The 27,307-nt window shown below is 39.3% G+C and overlaps 1 protein-coding gene and 1 pseudogene across 2 annotated transcripts in view; one reads left to right on the top strand and one right to left on the bottom strand.

Moving 5' to 3' along the window:
- Positions 1–27,307, bottom strand: part of LOC118523490 (elongation factor 1-alpha 1-like) — a 326,251-nt pseudogene that overhangs the window by 130,514 nt on the left and 168,430 nt on the right. The window lies entirely within an intron of this gene.
- On the top strand, positions 450–26,048 carry TNFSF4 (TNF superfamily member 4). The gene is given in 5 exon segments (XM_036103923.2): positions 450–521; positions 524–728; positions 731–939; positions 24,138–24,186; positions 25,696–26,048. Coding segments are annotated over 5 exon segments (885 nt in total). The 3' UTR covers positions 26,046–26,048.

Here is a 27,307-nt window from a genome sequence, read left to right as displayed (position 1 = left end):
ATTTCTGAAGCCCAAAGTGTTCTCCAAGTGCAAGGCATAATGATTATAATGAGGATATTAATTTATATCTATCTAGTACAGTATCTGACAATAGGAGATGCTCAATATTTATTATAATGCAATGTACTAAAACCAGAGGATCTCACTCCTTTATTGTTACATGACCACCATCCCATTTTCTTCTTTTCTCTCTTTCATTTCAAGAACGGTCTATGTGTGCTTTTATATATCCATGGATATTTGTACAATGGTTCAATGCTTAGTTACTCAATAAAGTGCAGATGAGAAATTAAGTCCAGCATTTCCCTCCAATCTCTTCTCTTACTTAAGACACCTCAGGGAAGGGATACAGGAACTCCTACATCAACGGATGATGATTTTTATCTTTATCAAGTGACCCACAATTTGGTTACTGGTGCAATGAGAAATTAAGAAATTAGCATACTCTTATGACTGTCATTTCACAGTCACTCAAATCAGAACTGGAATGCTACAAAAACAACTCCCTGTTAGCCCAGAGGAAAAAAAAAGAAAGAAAGTAAAGGGGAAATTCAGATTAGTCACAAAGAAGTTCCCCCGCCTGCCTGCAGAAGCTGCAGTGTTAAAACTGAGAGAGTGCGTTCTGCTCTTTCAATCGCCTCTTATCTCTGGTCCTGGGACCTCCGTGTATTTTCTGATTGATAAGCTTTGTTTTCCCTTCATCTCCTTCTTTGTGAAGAAGAGGTCAGTCCCCCTCAGGCTCCCCTTTGCCACAGTTTTCATCTTCCTTGCATCCAAACTGTGAAGATGGAAGGGGTCCAACCCCTGGATGAGAATGTGGGAAACACACCAGGGCGAAGATTCCAGAAGAACAAGCTATTGCTGGTGGCAGCCATAATTCAGGGGCTGGGATTGCTCCTGTGTTTCACCTACATCTGCCTGAACTTCTATGCTTCCCAGGTAAGATGGATGCTCCTGTGGGCACTTTGTTTCCTCCAGCTCATGGTGATGGCAGCTCCAGCAGCTCCAGTCACTTGGAAATAATCTGGTGCCCAAACTGCTCATTGCCCTTCATCTGCCCCCCAGCGATTGTATAAAGTGTGGACAAACACCCTCTTATCTCTCCTTTCCTTCCTTCTTTTCGGTAGTGGCAGTGGTGGGGCAGAGTAGAGGTAGGTAGGGCAAGGGCACTGCTTCTGGATTCTTCTTCTTCTTCTTTTTTTTTTTTTGCAATGCAAGAATCCTGGTATTCCTTTATGAGCTCTCACTTTGAAGCCTGGAGTCACTGATATACTTGCTTTACCCATTCTGCTAGCAAGCATCTGATCAGGGAATTTATATAAAAAGGAAATAAGAAATGGACCAGTTCCACTTTCCCACTGTATTCATAAGCGCCTTTTCCCACTGTATTCATAAACCCCATAGGCGATTTGCTTTTTGAAGAATGCTGAAGGTATCAATATTAAGTCCTTTAAATAGCTAACCTATGGACTTTAAGGGCAGAGAGGTGTGTGTTCAAGTGTGTATTCACACATGGCCAAATACCCCGATAACTTAATCAGAGATTATTTTTCAGTCTTTCTCTGCCATTCACAACTTACGGACATCACTTTGTCTTTTTCCACTTTTTTTTCCAGTGCACTATGTAGTGGGTGATCATTTTTCTAAGTATTTCTCCCATTTAATGAAGATATTCTTTCCCTTTTTCCTTCTCTTTGTTCTGGTTCCTTCTACATTATTTTTTCTTATTTACTTGTTTATATCTACAAACATTACTAGGTCTTTAAGGATGTTCTTGGCTGCAGGAGATGCCACTGAAAAGAAAATAAATGTATAGTCTTCCCATGTTCCCTTGGTGGGGCTAGTCTGATAATTCTTGTTTCCTTGGCAGGTCACTTTAGGTTAGAAAAGTCTTTCTCTGGTAAAGGTGAGACAAAGGGAACTTATTCTGATAGCCATGTCAGAGACTGGGTACCTCAAATTAGACCAGGATAAGATAAGCAGAGTCCTAACCAATGCCTGGGCTTGTCTTTGTCTACAGGAAGTAGGGGTTTTTGGTGCACAGAGGCTGGTGGGAGTGTGGTTGTGATCAGTGTACCGCAGAGAGTGCTCATGTTCCTAAATTCCACAAGTGTAGCTGGTGTCATGTCAAGTCTGCAGACCAATGAGCACAGCAATGTGTCAGTCCTCTCTTGGTCTTGTCACACATTTCCTTCTCTGTGCAGAGCCCCTTGGATGAAATTAGATTAGGCAATTGGGGGGGGGGAGGAGTAATGTGTCCATGGCAGGATGCCTAAGACATAGACCGGAATTAGGCTTTTCTGAGAAGAAAACAAAGAGAATGACCAAAAATAGAACAGCTGAGTGCATTCACCAGGTCTGGGAGCCCTGAGAGTGATTTTTCAGACAACCCACATTGTTACATATTTCCTTACACTGTGGGGCGATAGAAAGACAGGACAGATGGCCCCAGTCAAGGCTCAACAATTGCACTGGGGCTCTGAGCAGGAGAGACGAAAAGGTGAAACAGATATATAGCCAGCTGGTGGCGGGACCTCCCCAGACTGTTAATACCTAGGAGATGCTGAGAAGGAGAGGGGTCCTTTTGGCAAGTCACCCAGTGACTCTGTGACAGAGCCTGGAGGGAAAGCTAAGTGCGGGTTTCCAGGATGCTAGAATTCAGTGAGCCGATCTCTGGGAGAGAATTAGCTTTCTCTGGTCCTGGCACAGAAATGGAAGCAAAGACATAGGAGGTATGTTAGAGCTGTTTGCTCAAGAAATGTGCTCTCATATACTTGGGGTACAGAATTTTTTTGGCACAGATATTTGAAATTCTTCGCTTCACATCACCTTTAATTTTTTTCTTATTTCTTAGCTAGACTGTTGTAGCTAACATAATTTCTTGTACTGTTGTAGGACCCAGGGCAGCACAATATGTCCTTACATTTAATCTCATGTAGTCTGTTAGGGGGAAGGATAGCATAGATGGGTCATGTGTGTTCTCCCTGGAATTTGATCAAATGGTGGTGGTGGTAGTGTGTGTGTGTGTGTGTGTGTGTGTGTGTGAGAGAGAGAGAGAGAGAGAGAGAAGGGTGTAGTGTAGCTGTTGAAAAAGGGACATAGACTGGTAGCCTTCCTAAACTTATTGATAAGACTGGAATTTTGGTCGAAGGATGGGGTTGGTGGTGATATAAATCAAACCTCTACTTTTATAAAACATAATATTCCAGTGATGTGCCTTAGGGGTGAAATTAAGCTGAAATGCTGATCATTTGTCCAGTTAAACTGGATCTCTTTTATTGTAGGAAAACATATTTGGAGAACAATCATGGTTTTTCCTTATTTCCTAGATTTAACTTTTAGCTTTATAAAATAACTGCCTACATGTACAGCTCTGTAAAAAAAAAATACAGATGTAACTATTAAACTTCATTTGACAGGAGACTTTCCCTTCAATCAAATTTATTTAATAATCTTTGTTTTCTCACAACTCTGTTAAGTTGTATTTACTTATGTGAAAAGCAGAAGTTTTAGTTTTTGAGATACTAGAAAAAAAGATAGGTCTTACCCACTACTCCTGTAACTTCCCTCTTTGGGCCTTGATTTACTCATTTTAACACAAGACAGTTGGATCACATGATCAGAAAGATCTCTTCCAGCTCAATATCCTGTGAGTATGTAGTTTATATATATATTTGTAGAACGGGTGTGAGGTTTTGAGAAATACAAAATATAAGTAAATAGATTTTTGTGTCTAAGCTTATGAATTTCCTGCTTCTTAAGAAAGGACTGGAGGAGATAAATTTTGCACATATATATATATATATTTTTTTTTATTAAATATTTTATTTATTTGACAGAGAGAGAGATAGCAAGAGAAGCAGGCTTCCCGCAGAGCAGAGAGCCCGATGCAGGGCTCGATCCCAGGATCCTGGGATCATGACCTGAGCCGAAGGCAGACGCTTAACGACTGAGTCACCCAGGCGCCCCTGCACATATATTTGTAATGTGTACTTATATATCATATATAAATCATATATATATATATATATATCATACATAAAATATCATATATTTATCTGTATCACCTATTTTGGGTTAGCTAAATGCCTTACTTAGAAAGGGGAAAGAAGTGGATGCCCTAGAAGAATATCCATGATACAAGTTATAAAACTGAGTGTTTCTGTCACCAAAACCAATACACATTGTTTGGATATTTATTGGGACTGCCATTTAAAGTATCAGGCTCCTAGTTGTACCTGTGGTGTCAGCTGGGAACAATGGCAGAAAAGAGCTGACCTGTAATGCGTGAAGCTTTTGTAAATTATATCCATGTGGGGCGCCAGGGTGGCTCAGTCGGTTAAGTGTCTGCTTTTGGCTCAGGTCATGGTCCCAAGGTCCTGGGATTAAGCCGCGTGTTGGGCTCCCTGCTTGGCCATGGAGCCCATGTCTTCTCCCCTCCTCATCTCCCCGCCCCCCCCCCCGCCCCGCCACCGCTTGTGCTCTCTTGCTATCTCTCTTTCCCCCAAAAAAGAAAAAAAATTATATCCACGTGTCTCAGGGCTTTTGAAGCCAAGGCTTTCTAAGATGTGTACCATCTTTACAGTAGCACTTTATATATGTGAGGGCTTTAATTGATAATTCTTCAGCAAATCCCACAGTGAAAGATTTATACTCTTACCACTTTTACTGCTGGGAAGAACAGAAGTAGGGGTACTTGGAAAGTGAGTGATTGATTCTGTACCAATGATGCCCAGAATTAGAACTCAGTTTCTTGATGAAGTTTCAGGCTATAACTTGGATTTTTATTTGTATCAATTAGGAAGAAAAAGAGGTGTTTTTGCCTGAAGAAATCTTATTTCAGATTAGCTCAATTTATTTTTTTATTTTACTTTTTAAAGATTTTATTTATTTATTTGACACAGTGAGAGAGGGAACACAAGCAGGGGGAGTGGGAGAGGGAGAAGCAGGCTTCCCGTGGAGCAGGGAGCCCTATGTGGGGCTTGATCCCGGAACCCTGGATCATGACCTGAACCAAAGGCAGACGCTTAACAGCTGAGCCACCCAGGTGCCCCGAGATTAGCTCAATTTAAATGTGTCCCCCATGTAATTGAACACATTTTTTTTAGAAATTCTTCTTTTAAATGACAGACAGGCAAATAAGTGATTTCCAAAACATCTGAGTTTGCATTTCATAAACAATTCTGTGAGAATGAAAAAGAAACGTCTGAAGTGTTGAACTGAACTTGTCATTAAGTATTTTCAGGTTTTCAGGGTAAGTACTGATAAAAACACAGAATTTTTGGATTTTTGAGCAGGCATTAGACATAGTCTATTTACAGATAAACCCCCAGAAACTCAGAGATGGTAGAAGCTGCAGGAACAGGTAATGCTTCAGCTGATTAGAAGGAGGAGTGGAAATTCTTTAAATGGACAAGAGAGAGGGTGGCCTTGGACAGGGTCAGAAGGCTTCCTCAGTAGAACCGCAATTTGTTCAGAGTGGTTGAAGTTGAGTGTTCATAGGGGAAAGTGGCAAAAGGTGAGGCCAAAAACCTAGGCGGGGGCAGGTCACAAAGGGTCTTGTGAGTCATGCAAAGGGAGCACACTTTATTCTATGCAAAAGAGAATACAGGGCAAATTACTAAAATTGTTGCTTCTCCAAATTTCGCTTCTCTCGTGTGGTCTATGTATTGGCAAATAAGAGAGTGAGTCAAATCTCTTACAGCACTAGGGGGCACCACAGTAAAACTAACCATTCTCAGATTTATTGTTTTTTGTTGTTGTTTGTTTGTTTGTTTGTTTTAAAGAGAGCCTACTCTCTTTTCCTGAGGAGCTAAGATTAGAAAACTTTCCTCAGGAAGCCAAGTGATGATCCATGTCTAAGAGAATGAATACCGTCGGGGGGCCTGATATTGTTCACTATTTACACAGTGATGATATTTTCTAAATAAAAAATTTAGATACATGTTCTGATCCATGTACTCAAAATAGGACAGAGTAGTTTGGATGGAGATCATGCTGGAAAATGCCACATATGTATATGGATATAGAAAAAACACATACACACAGGAGATTTGGGGAGTGAGCAGAAGGGCTCTCGGTATAGACCCAGGAGTATAATCTGGTTCCTTTTCTCTGAGCTCAGCCCGTAGCTACTAGCATGGAGTAGATCCAGCCTTGCCCAGGGTTGACCACCCTGCCTTTCCAATCTATTTCTTTAAATAGCAACTACTTTTGTGCCCTTTACTCTTAGAGTAACTGCACCTTTCCACCCTCTTCAGGGATTCTTTATTCATGGAAAATCAATGTTAATTGGGAGGTAGCTAGGTTAGAGGAGTCATGTACAATGTTGTTTTTAGGTTATATTTAGTGAGTTAAAGGAAACAACAGAAATACAGAATAGAAAGGTTATTCCCCAGTCACAGGTGAAACCTATGGTCCTGACATCCGATAGTTTGTGTGTTTTGTTTGTAGTCACCATACTTTGGGTATCCATACTTTTTCAAGCGAAAGAATTAAAACACTTCCTTATATGAAATTACAAAACATCTTCTCAAACTTCAGAAGGAGCCATTGGAGTTGTGTAGACGACAGTGCCCTGGACCAGGAACCAGATGACTCGTTCAGTCCAGCCTTCTAACTTTGTGACCCTGGGTAAATTCTCTGAAATTCCTAGAGTGTCCGTTTAATCATTTCCAAAATTGGAACTTGGCTTCTGTGAGGGGCGAATGTTGTGGTACAGAGCTTTGTAAGTGCTGAGATTATTATTCGTGAACATGCTTCCATAGGCAGAGGACCACTGAAATGTTTACTTTGTGGCACCTATCACATGAACAAACACCCCGTAAGTCAATCCTCAGAAAGCATACCACAGTTAAGGTTAACCTTAACTTCATGAAGCTTGACTTTGTTACTGAAATTTTTAGGATTAAAAACAGACAAACAAATCCTTGTAATAATTATAGCATTTTTGAACGTAGAATTCTAAGAGCTCATGACTGCGTTAAAGAAGAAAGGAAGAGTGAAGGGGAGAATTTATGAAGGTATACCGTGTTATTAGGGTTAGTGTCTGAAAATGGTTCGGAGACCTGAATTACACACTTAGACCATGGCCTGTTCCATCTCCCCCCTCCAGCTTGATATAGTTCATCCAGTTCTGTAATGACTTGTTTGCCAAATCAGGTAGAAAATTATGTCTAGAAAAGGCATGTCATCTTGTTCACAATACTGGAAACATTGGGGATCTGACTAGCATAATTAAAAATTATTTTTCCTTTCAGAGACCTTTCATTCTAAAATGTACCTTAGGTGGGTTATGAATTTGTATAAATTTGTCTAGCTTTGATAACATGTAAACATCACTTAAGAACACACTCTGACTGACAGAAAAATGGACAAATAGGCTCAACTTTAATGCTCCCAACACTAATGTAATAAGTAAATAATAAACCATCATTCCCAAAGTGTTGCCCTGTATCTGTGGGGAAGTGAGGGTCCCATGAGTTTAAATGTTGGACCCTCAGAGCTGGGCTTTTCTGTAGCTAGAGCTAGGGCATGGTCCTAGAGAATCACAGAAACCATCAAAGATCTGGATGAAAACAATATCACAAAACATAAGCAAGCAGCAAAACAGTCATTAAGGGCAAATATAAAAACCTGTTGGGTTATAAAATAAGTTGTAAAACACATTTTACAGTTCAGTAATACAAAATATATTTTGAATTACTTGTGTGTTGGGTGCTTAATGTTTCCAGCTTCCAATACCCTGAAAGTTATTAACCTGACCCTGTCTGTATCTGGTATGATGAAGACTGGGAACTCAAAGCTCTTTTTGGAGGGATGAGAGGTACCACTCCTGCTGTTACTTGCAATAACACCCCCTCATTTTTGCAGATCTTTTCCCTACTTTTGTCCTCTCTAATTCACTACAACTTTGGAGAAAGTTAGATGGATATTTGTGTTCAGTTTTGCAACAAGGAAATTTGAGGCATGGGAGACTTGCCTAGGTTTATGTAGAAAAGTCAGGGTTAAAAATTAAGACCGGTGCGGTGGGGTGCCTGGGTGGCTCAGTCAGTTAAGCATCTGCCTTTGGCTCATGTCATGATCTCAGGGTCCTGGGATTGAGCCCCACATCAGAGTCCCTGCGCATCTGGCTCCCTGCTCAGCAGGAAATCTGATTCTCCCTCTCCATCTGCCTCTCACCCTGCTTGTGCTCTCTCTCTCTCTCTCTCAAATAAATAAATAAAATCTTAAAAAAAAAAAAGAAATTAAGACTGGGTCTAAATTCTAGCCCTCTCTCTTTCCATAATACTTGGCCATGACTCTATGACCCTAAGCTTTAAATATTTTGTCTGGCTGTTTTAAAATTTGTTTCCTTTTCTGACATCAGTAGTTTTTGAAGAAAAATTAAGGGAAAGATTTATGACCTGGTATCGAGGAAGAAGATTCTTTTTCAGAGGAGAGTTGAATCTACTTATGCAGATGTTGATAACATGATCAATGAAGCTTTAACAGTCGCATAACACCTTATAGGTTATTTTTATAAGATGGAGTATTGCATGTGTGGTATAGTCATAGACAAGAAAGGGGACCTCAATTTGGGCACTAAACTCATTATTTCTCTGAGCCTTATTTTCTCTCTTTTATTGCTATTTTTTAAAATAATAAGGAGATTCGACTACATAATCTCCCTGGTCCTTTCTAGTTCCATCGCACTCTGAATCAAAGATTTACTTTAATGTGATAGTGTGATTTGCTCACACGATGTATTAGTTTTTTAGGGTGGCCGTAATAAATTACCATAAACTGGGTGTCTTAAAACAATAGAAATTTGTTCTCTCACAGTTCTGCAGGGTAGAAGTTCAAAATCAAAGTGTTGGCAGGGCCATGCTCCCTCTGAAGGTTCTCAGGAAGAATCCCTCCTTGCCTCTTTCTGGCTTCCGGTGGCTCCTGGCAGTCTTTGGTGTTCCTTGGCTTGTAGTTGCTTTACCCCAAGCTCTGCCTCCATCTTTGCCTGATCATCTCCTGTATCAATGTGTCCTCTCTTCTTGCTTTAAGGACACCAGTCATATTGGATTTAGGGCCCACCCTGATCTAGTTGGCCTCATGTTAACTTAAGTAATTACATCTACAAAGACCCTATTTCCAAATGAAGTCACTTTCTGAGGTTCCAGGTGGACATGAATGGGGGGGCACTTATTCAACTCATTACAAACTACTTATTCACTAACTTATTTATCTGTGGAGTAACAGTTACCTGTCAGACACTGAGGAAGCAGCGGTGTGCAACATATGGTCTTTCTTGCCCTCCCAGAGTTTCCAACACAGCGGGGAAACAAGACAATTAAAGAAGCAATCGCGCAGTGTATGAGAAGTACTGGATAACCAAGTAGGGTACAGTAAGAAGCTTCACTAAGAAGTTTCACAGAAAACTACCTACCTGCTTCGATATCTAGTTTCTTGACTGGGATTGTAAAGCAAGCATACTTTTCTTTTGCATTAGGTGCTTTGTTTCTCTTCCACTCATTATCAGAAAGGCTCTAGTTTTCTTTTTTTTTTTTTAATTTTTAATTTGAGTGTAGTTGACACACAATGTTACATTCGTTTCAGGTGTACAACATAGTGATTCAACTTCTCTATACATTTGCTATGCTCACCACCTGTCCCCAAACAATGCTATTACAACATCATTGACTATATTCCCTATGCTGTACCTTTTATTCCCGTGACTTATTCATTCCGTAACTGGAAGCCTGCACCTCTCACTCCCTTTCACTCATTTTTCCCATCCCCCCACATCCATCAATTTGTTCTCTGTATTTATTGGTCTGATTCTGCTTTTGTTTATTCATTTGTTTTGTTCTTTAGATTCCACATATGAGTAAAATTATATGGTATTTGTCTTTCTCTGTCTGTCTTATTTCACTTAGCATAATACCCTCTAGGTATATCCATGTTGTTGCAAATGGCAAGATTTAATCCTTTTTTAAAAAGATTTTATTTATTTATTTGAGAGAGAGAGAGGAAACACAGAGAGAGAGTGAGAGGGAGAAGCAGACTCCCCACTGAGCGGAGAGCCTGAGGTGGGGCTCCATCCCAGGACCCTGAGATCATGACCTGAGCTGAAGGCAGACGCATAACCGACTAAGCCACACAGGTGCCCCATATTTTTTTTTATGGCTGCATAATATTCCACTATCTACATCTATGCCTATGCTTATGATTCTATCATCTATCTATCATCTATCTATCTATCATCTATCTATCATCTATCATCTATCTATCTATCTATCATCTACCTATCTATCTTTATACCACACCTTAGGAAGGCTTTAGTTTAAAATTTCATTGTCATTGTCACCACCATCATCATCCCACTGATGATTTTTCCAGTCACCAACCTCAGTTTGCACCAGAATTCAGGTTGAGGATTATTTAGGATCATGCAAATGAGGCTAAGAGCTTCACTGCACAAACAACACTAGAGATATTTTTGATTGTTCACTAACCATCAGAGGGAGCCACTTGGGGAGGAGGCCTGCTGCTTTTTTTACAGTAGAAGGATTTACTGTGTTGAAAAGATCTTCTGTTCAGAAGGTCTTCTTACCACCCAATCTCTTGGGATTTCTCTTTTGAATGTTGTGATTTGCCTACTCTCTGACACGGAGGAGTCTGTAGGCATTGCTTAGTCCACAGTGTGAATAAGTACTTCTTATTTCATATGGCTTATTCTACCAGTTTAACTGAGGTTGGACATCAAGATGAAGAAATTAGAAACTGAGGAAGGGAAAGGACTTATTCTAGCTTAAGACCAGACCCAGGTGTTCCTATTCCCAGACCAATGCCTTATCTGCTCTACTATGTTGCCCTCCCAAAGCAATGGTCCTTCCTTTTTGTACAGCAGGTGAAATGGGAAATGAGTGACTTCAAATAGAAAGATATTGATTGTAATAATTTTGCAACTCCCTTTGTACTCAAGGATGAACAGGGCAATTTCAAAAGACCTTGAGCTATGTATAGTGTTGGCTAGAGCCTGTGTCAGATATTATGTGATTATGGAGTCACTAGCTAAGGTCTGGGCATAGTCTAAGGGGCTAAGTTCCACCTTAGCTCAGTAAACATTTATTTACTATGCCATTATGTTTGAGGCATTGTAAGACTTATGATAATGCAGTGGGTACATTGTAAACTGACCCTTCCAGTTGCTTAGAGACTAACCTGCTACAAAGATATTATGGTGGAGACTAAACCATTGAGGTGAAAAGGGAGTTCTTGGAAATAAGTTGGCAAACCCCTCTGTCAGTGTATTTTGAGGACTTCCCCAGTTAATGTGGAAAGGGTAACCCAGATATAAGAAAATCTTTCCCTTGAGGATATAAAGAATTGGTTGCATTAGGTCAATCATATAATTTTGAAAGTGTGCTCATGTCATATGGATGCTTTTGCTTCTTCATTTGGTTGTTTACCTGAATACCTAGATTCCTTTTAGGAATTTGTTAATTGCTAAGCATTCAGGACAATGAAACCACAGTTCTTGTTCTCTGAGATAGAGAGGACAGGTCAGTAGAAAGTGCCTCTTTGAGGGATATCCATTACTAAGTAAATTTGGAAGGAAGAGTGGAAGTGGTTAGAGAGTGCAGGCTACATTTAGGATATCATATGGGCTGTGTAGTAGAGAGGAGAATAAACATTAAGAGAAAGATTACAGCAAAACGGTGCTGGCAGCCATGGGAATGGAGAAAGAGAGTTCGGATGAAATTAAAATGGATTTTCTTTGTGTTCATTAAATCACAAAAGATTATTCAAAGAGGTTTTCAAAGCCACACATTTTCATCTTTAAGAAATATACCTTTTTAGATAAGGTTTTCTGAATAGAAAAGCCTCTCTGGCCAAAGAACCAGTTTTTGCCTGTTCTTCCCATTTTTTTTTTTTTTTTTTGAGTGGGCTTGTGAATTTCCCTGATAAGAGGTGGGCCCTTTGCAAGGAGGCTGTTTCCCCTGAGTACACATTAAATGCACCAGGATGAGAGTCTACTTTCCCAGCCTATTATAATGAGTTAAGTATGGAAAATTCCATCTTTCTTTTCAGAGGCTCTTTGAGACATATCCTGACAGCTTGTGAGGTTGTGCTTTCATGATCTCTCAGGTCTCTTCTATTGACATGAAGCCCAAGGTGGGGGAAGGAGTGGTTCACATCCCAGTGGAAGTGGCATGGTGAACTGGGGAGTCCCCATCAAAGATCTGTTTCCCCACCATCCAACACTGATTCACACCCCAGCACACTCCCATGTAAAATCTTGACACTATCCTGATATCAAGTGAGGAAGGACAAGGCCCACAGAGTGAATGCAGAGCCCACTTCCTGCTTTCATATTTGATTAGTGTCATTCCCTCCTTCCAAGATGTCCTTCTCCAGGACAGTTGCCAAATGAGTATAAAGTTGGCAGCCTCATGCCACATCCCAATGAATCAGAATTAGAAACTCACACTCTCCAAAGATGAGCTCTTTATTTTATTTATTTATTTATTTATTTATAAGATTTTATTTATTTATTTCAGAGAGAGAGAGAGAGAGCACAAGAGGGGGGGACAGTCAGAGGGAGAAGCAGACTCCCTGCTGAGCAGGGACCCAATGTGGGACTTGATCCCAGGACCCTGGGATCATGACCTGAGCCGAAGGCAGACGCTTAACCGACTGAGTCACCCAGGCGCCCAAGATGAGCTCTTTAAATAAGCATCACATTTTTGGGAACATGGTACAGACTGCTAGGTAAACACTAGACATCAGACATTTTCCATCCATGTTCTTGGACAAGTCAGTGCTCAAGATGCTAAGAGACGCCAGGAAAGGACCTAATTCTGGCTCTTCTTTGCAGCACCTGCTTGCTGCCTATTTTATACTTATTCATTGGCCTGCTGCTCCTTGCCAGGACAATTGTACCTAATCAGAGCTGAGCTAAAAGTTTTGCCAACCTGTACTATGCAGACAACCTTGTGGAGTTGGCTGAAGAACTTTTTTTTCTGAAGAACTTCTGGATATTTTGAGATATATCTGACTATTTTAACAACTATCTAAAACCTAATATATTAGTCCTGATCAGTATTGATGATGAAAATAATTCAGATTAATCTTGGACCATCAGACAAATGTTTTCATAGGGCTTTTTTTTTTTTTTTTTTTTTTACTCTTAAGATAGTATAAGAGAAGGTTTATTATCAGGAACTTGGAGTTCAACCAAACTCAAGTTAATACCTGTTTATTCGTGAGCAAGTTCTTAACAGCACTGATTCTCATTTTCCTATCTGCAAAACATGGGTAATTATTATTCATACATACTAGGATTGTTTTGCACAGCAAATGAGGTAATGAATCTGAGAAAGTATAACCTAGTTCATGGCATGTTGTAAGTTCTTAATGAATTTTTACTCTTTTTCTTGAATACCAAGAATGCTCTCATTTCTAGACCTTTCTTCCATAGAATGTCTTTTGCTTATCTGGTTCTTTTCTCTCTTTCAAGACCTCTGTCCAGCTCTTTCCTCCTTGAGCTGCCAAAGCCTGCAGTGATTTTTCTGTTCTCTGGAACCTTATGGCATACACTGTCTATTGACATTTACCAAAGGTTTTATATAGAGGGAGGGTTTTATTTCCTCAACTGGCATGTGAGTTTGTCAAAATAAGAATTGTCTGTTCTATCCCTTTGTGTTTGCAGAGCTGAATCTGATGCCTGCCATGCAACAGATACTCAGTAACTGTTGATGCTGTCAAAGCACCAAATAATTCAGTGGACAAAACATTTCTTATTTGCATCAAGGAGATGATTTCTTTTATACTCATGCTTCTGAGACCGCTCCATTCAAACATCAGGACTATACTTTTTCTGATGTGCTTGCCTTGTAGGAGTTTGTATTTCACTTTTGAGAATGATGTGGGCTCTTCAGACTTTCCAGATTGAAGAAGCTTTATTCTATAGCTTGTTCTTACATGGAAGCTCTCTGGGACCTTTGATATTTTCCCATTTTTTTTTTTAGTATTTGTTTTTTTTTTTTTTTAAACATTTTATTTATTTATTTGAGAGAGAGAATGAGAGACAGAGAGCATGAGAGGGAGGAGGGTCAGAGGGAGAAGCAGACTCCCTGCCGAGCAGGGAGCCCGATGCGGGACTCGATCCCGGGACTCCAGGATCATGACCTGAGCCGAAGGCAGTCGCTTAACCAACTGAGCCACCCAGGCGCCCTTTTTTTTAGTATTTGGAGAGGACCTGAGGATTTTGCTTTTCTTGGTATTAAAAAGACCATGTTTATTTGCATGTGGGTAAAATAAGTGTCTTCTGATTGTTTTCTGGTAATCTTTCTCATGAAGCCCAGATCCTTTTGTACTGTTTCTTTGGGGTACAGAGAGCCAGAGAGCTAATATTTCAGGGACTTTGGTAGTCTTTATTCATTATTTTATTAATTCCTTCATTCTGTAGTCATATATAAGGCTTGAGTAAGGTTGCACGGAATAAATTAAGAACATGATATGGATTTTGTCTTCCATGTGCGTCCAGGAATAATAGCTGACATTTGTCAAGTCCTTTCACTGTTCCAGGACACATGCTGAAAATTCACAAAACATTAGCTCATTCAATCTCACAACAACCCTTTAACATTTAGATTTTACCATTTCCATTTTATAGATGAAAAAACTGAAAATCAGAAGGTAGTACCATTCACCAGGGTCACATACTTAAATAGTCTTGTAGAGCAGATGAGACTTATATCCAACGGTGATAGAATGGAAGTCAATGGAGTGTTTTTGTTTTATTTATTTATTTATTTTAATATTAGGATCCACTCTTGGTGTTGTACATTTTATGGGTTTTAACAACTGAATAATGGCATGTACCCACCATTACAGTATCATGAAGAATAGTTTCCCTACTCTAACACTTTTGTACTCTATTCATCTCTCCCTCCTCCCTAACTCCTGGCAATCACTGATCTTTGTCTCTGTGGTTTTGTCTTTTTCAGAATGTTAGATATTTAGAATCATATAGTTTGTAGCCTGTTCAGATTGACTTCTTTCACTTAGTAATACGTATTTAAGATTCCTCCATCTCTTTCCATGGTTTGATGGCTCATTTCTTTTTAGCACTGAAAGTGCAATGGCTGGATGTATCACAGTTTGTTTATCCATTCATTTACTGAAGAACATCTTAGCTGCTTCCAAGTTTTGACAATAATGAACAGAACTGCTATAAACATCCATGTGAATACAGTGACTTTAAATACTTGCTATGGGAGTGCAGAAGCCAAAAATTAGGAATCTGATTTAGGCCTTGAAGGTGTTGATGTTTTAATGAGTAGACACAGATGGAGGGACATTCTTGGTGGAGACAACAAAGAAAGAGAGTATTTTTCGAATGCTCGCCAGACTAACTGCTGGGCATGTTCACATGTTATCTTACTTAAACTTCATAATCATCTGGAATATTCCAATAGTAATATTATGCCTTATTTTCATAAAGCTGAAAACGAATGCTCAGAAATAATATATAATGTTTCCAAACTGTTTTTCTGGGACAGAAAGGTGCACAGTGCTGCACTGTGAGGCTCTCCTCCAGAGGAAGGGAGTGGGTCTGCACCCTGCCAGGTACTTTAGGATTTGTTGTTTTGAGTCCCAGCCATTGACCAGGTACAAAACACAGGAGAACTCTGACCCTGGGCATGCTGATGGTTGGGCACAGACTTGTTGAGGGCAGGGATCTGATGAAAGCTTGGGACACAGAAGAGGAGATTGATCACTTTTCCGTGAGGGCCTCCTGAGCAGCGGCAGCTGTAAGTTTCCCTCCCTGGGACAAGAGGGTAGGGTAATGCCATCTTCCACATTCACCCACACCCCCAGCCTGGTTGGACTTTAGCACAAAACATAGCACCTCCAGTAAAGGCTGGAGTCACTTACACAGAGCCACGCCCACCTGTACCTCACAGGGTATCTTTATTAGGGCAGGTCTGGCTGTGAATCAGCACAGTGGGCCTCTCCCTCAGACCAACACAGGTCTCCCATATGTACTAAGTCTACTGATCATAGAGTGCTCCAAAGCATCAGCTTCATTTCCAGTGGAAAAAGGAACAGGTTTTTTTTTTTTTTTTAAATTAAAAATATTTTTTTCTTTTTCTTTGGCATTAGGCTTATAGTTTTTTGTTCATTTGTTGGCTTGTTTGTTTGTTTCCTTTTCTCATTTTTTGGATCAGTCTTTTTTTTTTTTTTTCCTCTCTTTTTTCTTTCTTTTTTTTCTTGGGAATCAGGCTTATACTTTTTTTGTTTGTTTGCTTTCTTGTTCCCTTTCCTTTTCTCTTTTCTTGGATCAGGGTTTTTTTGTTTTTTTTTTTAATCAGGCTTATCTTAAACAAATCAAAGCACATTTAGTTAAAGGTCTAAATATCAAATACTTCCCACTGCAAGCAAGGAGGAACTCTACAGAGGACTGACCTGTGGGAAAGAGCAGCCAAACACAACAGCAGAGGGCACACAGCATACACCAGAAACACTTCCTGAAGTGCAGGCCATGGACAGTGTATGACATCTTAATATAGTATTACTATTATAGTATTATAGTATTACTCTCAGGAACAATAAACATAACAAGCTTTCATAACACACAAAAGACAGAAACTTAGACATAATGACAAGATGGAGGAATTCTCCCCAAAAGAAAGATGAAGAAGAAATCAATCACAGCCAGGGATTTGCTCAAAAGAGATATAAGAAATATATTTGAACAAGAATTTAGAATGACAGTCATAAGAATACTAGCTGGGCTTGAAAGAAGCATAGAAGACACCAGATAAACCCTGGCTACAGAGATTAAAGACCTAGAAACTAGTCAGACTGAAATAAAAAATGCTATAACTGAGATAAAAAATAGACTGGATGTAATCACATGAAGGTAGAAGAACCAGAAGAACCAATAGGTGATATAGAAGATAAAATTATGGAGAATAATGATGCTGAAAAGAGGAGGGAAAAAAAAAAACAACTATTAGATCATGAATATAGACGTAGGGAACTCAGCTATTCCACAAAGTGCAATAATATCTGCATCATAGGAGTCCCAGAAGAAGAAGAAGAGTGAGAAAAAGCTATATTTGAACAAATCATAGCTGAGAACTTCCCTAATCTGCAGAAGGAAACAGGCACTCAAGTCCAATAGGCACAGAGAACTCCCCTCAAAATCAGCAAAAACAGGTCACCACGACACTTGCAAAATACAAATATAAAGAGAGAATTCTGATAGCAGGGTCCTTAACCTACAAGGGTAGAAACATAAGGTTAGAAGCAGATCTGTCCACAGAAATATGACAGGCCAGAAGAAAGTGGCATGATATATTCAATTGTGATGAATGAGAAAAATATGCAGGCAAGAATACTTATCTAGCAAGGCTGTCATTCAGAATAGAAGGAAATATAGTCTCCAAGACAATTAAGAAGTAAAGGAGTTTGTGAACTCCCAGCTCTGCAAAAAAGATTAAAGGGGACCCATTGAGTGGGAGATACCAAAAGCAACAAAGACTAGAAAGGAACAGAGACAATCTATAGGAATAGTGACTTTATAAGTAACACAATGGCACTAAATTCATATCACTAATTACTCTGAATGTAAATGCACTCAATACTCTAATCAAAAGACATAGGGTATCAGAATGGATTAAAAAAAAAAAGACCCATCGATATGCTGCTTATAAGAGACTCATTTTAGACCCAAAGACACCTCCAGATTGAAAGTGAGGGGGTGGAGAACCATCTATCATGCTAATGGACATCAAAAGAAAGCTGGAGTAGCCATACTTATATCAGACAAACTAGATTTTAAACAAAATACTGTAATAAAGATGAAGAAGGGTACTATATTACAATAAAGGAGTCTATCCAACAAGAAGATCTAACAATTGTAAATACTTATGACCCCAAATTGGGAGCAGCCAAATATATAAATCAATTAATAACAAACTTAAAGAAACTCATTGATAATAATACAATAATAGCAGGGGACTTTAATGCCCTACTCACAGCAATGGACAGATCATCTAAGCAGAAGATCAACAAGGAAGCAATGGCTTTGAATGACACAGTGGATTAGATGGACACAGTAGATTAGATATATTCAGAGAATTTCATTCTAAAGCAGCAGAATACACATTCTTTTCAAGTGCACATGGAACATTCTCCAGAATAGATCACATACTGGGTCACAAATCAGGTCTCAACCAGTACAAAAAGATTGAGATCACTCCATGAATATTTTCAGACCACAACACTATGAAACTTGAAGACAACCACAAGAAAAAAATTGGAAAGACTGCCAATACATGGAGGTTAAAGAAATCCTACTAAAGATGAATGGGTTAATCAGAAAAATTAAAGAAGAAATAAAAAAATACAAGGAAGCTAATGAAAATGAAAATACGACAGTCCAAAACCTTTGGGACGCAGCAAAGAGGGTCAGAAGAGGAAGTGTATAGCAGTACAGGCCTTCCACAAGAAGGAAGAAAAGTCTCAAATACACAACCTAACCTTACACCAAAAGGACCTAGAAAAAGAACAGCAAATAAAGCCTAAAACCAGCAGAAGAAGGGAAATAGTTAAGATTAGAGCAGAAATAAATGATACAGAAATTAAAAAACAAAACAAAACAGTAGAAGAGATCAATAAAACTAGGAGCTGGTTCTTTGAAGGAATTAACAAAATTAATAACCCCCTAGCCAGACTTATCAAAAAGAAAAGAGAAAGGACCCAAGTAAATAAAATCATGAATGAAAGAAGAGAGATCACAACCAACACTGCAGAAACACAAACAATTATAATAGAATATTATGAGCAATTACATGCCAAAAAATTGGGTAATCTGGAAGGAATACATAAATTCCTAGAAACATATAAATTACCAAAACTGAAACAGGAAGAAATAGAAAATTTGAACAGACCCATAACCAGCAAAGAAATTGAATCAGTAATCAAAAATCTTCCAACAAACAAGAGTCCAGGGCTGGATGGCTTCCCAGGGGAATTCTACCAAACACTTGAAGAATTAATACCTATTCTTCCGAAGCTGTTCCAAAAAATAGAAAGAGAAGGAAAACTTCCAAACTCATCCTGGGAGGCCAGCATTACCTTGATTTCAAAACCAGACAAAGACCCCACTAAAAAGGAGAATTACAGACCAATATCCCTGACGAACATAGATGCAAAAATTCTCAAGATACTATCTAATCAAATCCAACAACATGTTAAAAGGATTCTTCACCCTGATCAAGTGGGATTTATTCCTGGGCTGTAGGGGTGGTTCAATATCCACAAATCAATCAATGTGATACACCACATTAGTAAAAGAAAGGACAAGAACCATATGATCCTCTCAATAGATGCAGAAAAAGCATTTGACAAAATACAGCATCTTTTCTTGATAAAAACCCTCAAGAAAGTAGAGATAGATGGAACATAACTCAACATCATAAAGGCCATATACAAAAGACCCACAGCTAATATCATCCTCAATGGGGAAAAACTGAGAGCTTTTCCCCTAAGGTCAGGAACACAACAGGGATGTCCATTCTCACCACTATTGTTCAACATAGTACTGGAAGTCCTTGCCTCAGCAATCAGATGGCTGGCTGGATGGCTCAGTCGTTAAGCATCTGCCTTCAGCTCAGGTCATGATCCCAGGATCCTGGGATCGAGCCCCACATCGGGCTCCCTGCTCCAAGGGAACCCTGCTTCTCCTTCTCCCACTCCCCCTGCTTGTATTTCCTCTCTCGCTGTCTCTCTCTGTCAAATAAATAAATAAGATCTTTAAAAAAAAAAAGAAAAAAATCAATCCCATTTACAATTGCACCAAAAATTGTAGGAAAAATCTAGGAATAAACCCAACCAAATAGGGAAAAGATCTGCACTCTGAAAACTATAGAACATTCATGAAAGAAATTGAGGAAGACACAAAGAAATGGAAAAATATTCCATGCTCATGGATCGGAATAACAAAGATTGTTAAAATGTCTATCCTACCCAAAGCAATGTACACATTCAATGCAATCCCTATCAAAATACCATCATTTTTCACAGAGCTGGAACAAACAATTCTAAAATTTACATGGAACCAGAAAAGACTCCAAATAGCCAAAGTAATGTTGAAAAAGAAGACCAAAGGTGGAGGCATCACAATCCCAGACTTCAAGCTGTATTACAAAGCTGTAATCATCAAGACAGTATGGTACTGGCACAAAACAGACACATAGATCAATGGAAGAGAATAGAGAGCCCAGAAATGGACCCACAACTCTATAGTCAGCCAATCTCCGACAAAGCAGGAAAGAATATCCAATGGAAAAAAAGACAGTGTCTTCAAAAAATGGCTTTGGGAAAACTGGACAGCAACATGAAAAAGAATGAAACTGGACCACTTTCTTATACCATACACAAAAATAAATTCAAAATGGATGGAAGACCTAAATGTGAGACAGGAAACTATCAAAATCCTAAAGGAGAACACAGGCAGAAACCTCTTTGACTTTGGCCATAGCAACTTCTTACTAGACACATCACCAGAAGCAAGGGAAACAAAGGCAAAAGTGAACTATTGGGACCTCAACAAGATAAAAAGTTTCTGCACAGTGAAGGAAATAATCAACAAAACTAAAGGCAACCGACAGAATGGGAAGAGATATTTGCAAATGACATATCTGATAAAGGGTTAGTATCCAAAATATATAAAGAACCCATCAAAATCAACACCCCCTAAATAAATAATCCAGTTAAAAAATGGGCAGAAGACATGAACAGACATTTCTCCAAAGAAGACATACAGATGGCTAACAGACACATGAAAAAATGTTCAACATCACTAGCCATCAGGGAACTACAAATCTAAACCAGAACGAGATACCACCTCATACCTGTCAGAATGGCTAAAAATTAACAACTCAGAAAACAACAGATGTTGGCAAGGATGTGGAGGAAGGGGAACTCTTTGCACAGTTAGTGGAAATGTAAACTGGTGTAGCCACTCTGGAAAACAGTATGGAGGTTCTTCAAAAAGTTAAAAATAGAACTATCTTATGATCCATCAATTGTAGTACTAGGTATTTACCCAAAGGATACAAAAATGCTGATTTGAAGGGGCACATGCACCCCAACATAGCAGCAATGTCTGCAATAGCCAAACTGTGGAAAGAGCTGATATGGCCATTGACAGATGAATGTATAAAGAAGATGTGGTATGTATACACACACACACACATATATATACACACAATGGAATACTACTTAGCCATCAAAAAATGAAATCTTGCCATTTGCAACAATATGGATAGAACTAGAGTATATTATGCTAAGTGAAATAAGTCAGTCAGAGAAAGACAAATAGCACATGATTTCATGCATATGTGGAATTTAAGGAACCAAACAGATGAACATAGGGGAAAGGAAGGAAAAATAAAATAAGATAAAAACAGAGAGGGAGGCAAACCATAATAGACTCTTAACTACAGGGAACAAACAGGATTTCTGGAGAGGAGGTGGTTGGTAACTTGAATTAAAAAAAAAGATCGTGCATAGTACTGTTTTGTATCAAAAAAAAAAAAAAAAAGAAAGAAAGAAATAGTATATAAAGTTTCCAAATGCACAAACCTAGATAAGTCACAATTTGAACTGAGTCTGACTCCCAAGTCTGTGATCTCTGTCTCGTTTTACCAGGCTCTAGTCAAGGGCAAAAACATTTGAGAAAACAGTTGGCTAGAACAGAAGACACAGACAGGATATGTGTGGCAATAAAGCTTGACAAGGAGGTTGGAGCCAGGCCATGGAGGGGCTTGAGCTGGGCACTGTGGAAGGGTTTCAGGGCAGTGGGATAGTGAGCATGAAGTAATCAAATATGGAGGATGAAGGGAAAAGTTGTGAAAAGGCAGGGAGCAAGAGAAAGGAAGGAACATCTTATTTTATTTCACAACATTGCCTGGATTTGATGGTATTGATGCTAGCAAGAGACTTCTGAGAATATGTAAATGTCTAATACTGGGCAATCTTTAGGAGAAGGAACAGGAAGCCTGAGTCGAGTTCTGTTAGATCTACCCTAGAGAGGAAGTCATGTGTGCTTTCTTTGCTGCCTCTCAGCATTGCGGTCTCAGAGAATGTCCTCTTGGTTACTACCAACCTACTTCACCAGGGTACTTCAAAACATTCAGCAATTTCTTTGATTTGCAGGGACCTTTTAGAGATTTTGCAGAGTCAGTCAAAATAAATCATGAGGACTTTTAGATCTGAGAGCTGGATGTAAATTTGGATTAAGAGGCTTCGTGTTTTTCTCTTTTATTAAAATTGACTTAGAATTGCAACTTTTAAAATCCAAATCTTAGACAGTTAATGCTGGAAGGGATGCCTGTGATCTTCTGGTAATTTTTAAAGATGAAAAACTTGACTTCTAGGGAAGTTATGAGATTTGCCCAAGATGACACCAAATCTGCCTGGCTGACATTAACACTGACGTTGCCATGTGCTGAAACCTGTGCTCTTTGTGCTACTCCACAGGCTGCTTCTGATTTTAAATAATGTGGCCACTCATGCTGGGACCAACCAGCTGGAGAGTAGTGGGGGCATTTATTTACCCAGGGGATTATGGTGATAGTGTAATATGCCCTTTGAAAGGCCCTCTTCCAGAACATTGCCTTAAGCACGAAGGTCACTAATTCAGCCGTCACAAACAGTTCACAGAGGGGAGAGAACCACAGACTCTCAAGCTCTCAAGTCATCCCAAGTCAACACCTCTGTCCATGTGCTCACCACTGAATTAAAATTGCCTCTGAGGTCCACCCACTGGCAGGCCTCAGAAAGACTCTCCCTTCTTCCTATGCAGCCTGTTGGTTTCAGCTTGGTATAAGGCTTGTGATTTGACTTAGAAGGGAAGTAGGGGATTCCTCATCCATGTGGGCAGTCTCAGTGGAATCCGCTTGACTGCAGCCGCTAGTGTGCCAGGAGAGTGGGAAGCAGGGATTCCACACCCCAGGGTATGAAAACAAATCCCTCCCCATACCTTTGATCAGAATGTCTTGCCAAAAATAATCTGTGAGAAGAGATGTTCATGGCAAGAGTAATAGGTGGTGTTTTTTGGTTTTGGTTTTGGTTTTGATTTCCTTTTTTAGTGGGTAACACAAGCATGTGGTAAAAAAAATTTAAAAATATGAAAAAGTAGACTGTGAAAAGTAAGTGTCCTTCCACTCCTGACCTTTGGCTTCCAATTCCATTTTCCAGAGGTAACATTTATGACCTGTTTTCTGAGTATTCCTTCAGATATAGTCAATGCCCATACATGCATTATTAATATTTTTTAACATGAATGGTGATATACTTTATATACGATTCTGCCTTTTTTTTTTTTTTTTGCACTTCATATATTTTGGAATTTGCTCCATATTGAACTGCTTTGTTCTTTTAACCATTAAATTACTATAGATATTTTATTTATCAGGCTTCTTTTCTTTATTATTTTACTTCTCTCTTGCTGTTGAGTACTCATTTGATTCAAGTTGTATTTTTCAGGTCATTAAACAAAAGAGAAAGAGACAACGTTAGAAATATATACACTCAAATCTACTGAACTCTGAATGATTAGAACAGTTTCTATTGCCCGTGTGACCTGCAAATAGTACAATCTTACTCCTGTGTTGCATGCAGTGAAAGAACAAGCAGCCAGGAAGCTTCCAGAATTCACTCTCAGTACATTCTAGGAGTTTGTGGCCATGATGGATTGATTGGTCCCAGCCTTCTTCATGAGGGGATCTCTATGACTGAATGGATTTCTTAAGATGGCTATTAAATGCTCCATTATCTAAAGTGGGAAAGTGGGGCTCAGAGAGCCAAAATAATATATCAGAGAAGAGTTTGGCAGAAATGGGGACAGATCTTAGATGTCCCCCATGACAGAGCAGAATATTCCTAATTTATCTTAGGAGATGTTATCGAAAAGCAAGGGGGCAGTAGAAAGTCTGGGTCTAATCTTTGTAGAAAACAGGAAGTGTCTTGTCAAGTCATTCCTTCTATAGTCCTGCATTTTTGCTTCATAGGATATGACTTGTCAATTTCATCTGCTCACTTTTTTTTTCCCTAAAAATATATCCTTTTTCCTTCTTCAGGTGCCACCTCAGTATCCTCCAATTCAAAGTATCAGAGTACAATTTACCAGTAAGTATTGTTCAGTTGATTTATGTTTTTAAAAGAATCTTCCTTCTAGTCTCTTAATTTCTTTCGGAAAACAGAATCTCTCCCTACCCTTTGGGAAGCACGAAATCCTGCAATTGTTAGAGCCTGCATGCTGTTTTCATTAGGCACAAAGAAGGTGTATAAAGAAGACAAGGTTGTAATTAGTTACCAAATATGTGTTTGTCACTGTATTAATCACTTTATATGCCTCTCTTAATCCTTCCAGGAATCCTCTGAGTAGGAATTATTCTCATTTTTTAGGTAAGGAAACTAAGGCTTTACTTCTTACAAGGCTGTCTGACTGTATGACACATCATTTCCCACTAAATTGATTATAGAACAAGATTTTATCTTAATGGGGGGGGGTCTCAGATATGAAGACAAGGTAATCCTCTAACTACCAGGATAGTGTTATTTGGATCCATGATTAATATTAGGACAATAACCAGTAGTTTCTATATGGATATTCATTTGTTTATTAAATTCTTCTGAGCCTGAAGGGAAGTATATCTTGCCTTCCATCAATGGCCCTCATTTTCAATTCAGACTATCCCCCCTGGGCCTGGCGCAAAGTAAGAATTAACTGAATTATGCCGAGTAGTGGAGACCTGTTGTTTCCTATAACTAAGGGACATGGGCCAAAATGGGGAATCTGAGATATGGTTGCTTGGCCATTCAGGATATTGTGAGGTAGAAATAAGAATTATTTAGTCTTTTTGCCTTACACTTGGAATGGCCTTATACGAAACTACCAAAGCCATTAATCTGTGTCCTCCATCACCCCTCATATTTTTTTCTGTGGTAGCAACTCTTCCCAAGGCATTTTCCAGGAAAAACTAGTAATAAGGTAAAATGGAGAAGCAGGTCTGTGTTCTTGAGCTCTTCCACCTGCATCTTACTGAGCAGAACTGAGCCCACAGACATTCTGTGTATAACCGCATTATTAAGCTTAAGTGACTTCTAGCAAAGGCCAGTAATAAATGCTGTTGAGAAGTCCAGTCCTAAAGCATATGAAAAATTTGCATTTCATGGACAGGTGGAGAGAGGATTGAGAAGTATTAACAAGCTTTGTGTGAAGGTGGTGTGCAGGATCTGGGCAAGGGGCATTCCTGCTAACCTTCACCCTAGTCTCTCCATTGAAAAAGAAAGGAAGCACTGAAGTTACCAACCCCTCCTGGTTTTGAAAAATCAGGGAAACCTCGAAGTTCCATTTCCTGCCACTGGTCTGTTGTGACTACTGCCAATTGCTATAACCTCTCAGTTTTTGAATCCCAACCCCATCTGAAATTCTCTTGGCCTCTAGTATTATGCCTCTTCTTCCACTCCACAGGTGACGCAGACTCCAACCCTCATGTAGAAACACAATGTTCTCTTTCTTTCATTCTTTCCAAAATCTCTCCCTATCACTTTTTCTTAGATGAATTAGAAGGGTGTTGCCTTTCTGTGCTGTGCTAAGGAATCATTTTTTTCTTCTTGCCCTCCCCTCCTTAGGGTGTGAGAATGAGAAGGGTTGCATCATCACATCCCCAAACAAAGATGAAACCATGAAGGTGCAAGACAACTCAATCATCATCAACTGTGATGGGTTTTATCTCATCTCCCTGAAGGGCTACTTCTCTGAGGAGCTCAGCCTCAGTCTTTATTACCGGAAGGGCCGGAAACCCCTCTTTTCCTTGAGCAAGGTCACATCTGTTGACTCCATTGGAGTGGCTTATCTGGCTTTCAAGGACAAAGTCTACTTTAACGTGACCGCTCACAGTACCTCCTACAAAGACATTCAGGTGAATGGTGGGGAATTGATTCTCATTCATCAAAATCCTGGTGGATTCTGTGCCTACTGAGGACCCGAGGGCTGCACCTAAGTTAGGCACCAGCATGAACACTGAACCGGGGTTGGACAAGACTCTGATTCTTCCTTGGGAGTGGAGAAATTGTCCTAGCTTAGCCCCTAAAAATGGCCACACGGGATGTGACCAGAAGCAAATCCCCCAACTCAGGGATATTTAAAACTTATTTTACATACCAATTAACTTTATTTATCCTCATGTCTTCTAAATCACCTACTCCTCATCCCTCATGGTTGCCTCAAGCCTACTAAGCACCTCTACAAGAATGAGAAAATAGGTGCCTCTTCCTTAAGGCACATTATTTCTATTGGTCAGGAAATTGTCATAATAAACTTTCTTTATTGAAAAAGACACTTGACTACCGTTTGCTGGAAATTTGACATCTGGCTTTGTCAAAATGAAGAGGACCAAGGAAGGGGCTATGAATCTGCCAAAGGTGGTGTGGACTAACCCTTGGCAGCCAAAACTGTCTCTCCAAGATGAAATTAGTTGCTGTTTGTGTAGTGTCTAAATATCTCTCTCATTTGGTGGAGTTCAAAAGGAAGATCATCTTGAGAACAGCTGTCAGGACTTGAAGACAGCCAGCTAAGGAATACTTTGTGCTCTGGGCTTTTTTTTTCTTTACCACTTTGCTTGCTTTCCCAGCCTCCAATGTTCTTAATAGAAATTTCCCTTCAAAGAATCATCCTGGGGATGTGATGCTGTGAAAAATCTAAACAGTAATTTCAGGAAAACAGAGAGGTTTTTCTAAACTGGGAGAGTGAGATAATTTATTGTGAGGGTTATCTTTATGGCATGGGAGAGCAGTGAAACTGGACATCTCATGGTAAAAGTCAGTAAGAATTTAAATAGTCTGGGAAGGAAAACACATTCTTTGCCACTGCTAGGCAAAGCAACGCATGTGCATTTTCCCTCTTATGCTGAGATACACATTCAGCCCTATTTCTTGTACATGTATACCACATTGCTAGCTTAAAAAATGAAGCAATTCTATTCTTGAATGCAACTTTAGGCCAAGACACTGAGAAGTTATTATATGAAAAATAATATCTGTCTAGAAACACCATAAAATTGCATATGATCTAATACTGATAAGTGACTAGAATGATCAATAATCAGCAATACCAATAAGGAAAAAGATCCCTTTGTTTTTAGTTTAAATATCCCTCTTGATGCATCAGGCTTATGGCACTGTGGACAAATACCCAGATGATTTGTAAATTCTCAAATTTTTGATAAATTTTTTTAATGGCAGC

This window comes from Halichoerus grypus, chromosome 7, assembly GCF_964656455.1.
Source record: "Halichoerus grypus chromosome 7, mHalGry1.hap1.1, whole genome shotgun sequence".
In the NCBI taxonomy this organism is placed as follows: Eukaryota; Metazoa; Chordata; class Mammalia; order Carnivora; family Phocidae; genus Halichoerus; species Halichoerus grypus.
Note: the sequence above shows the minus strand (reverse complement) of the source record. Positions and strands in the feature narration are given on the sequence as shown.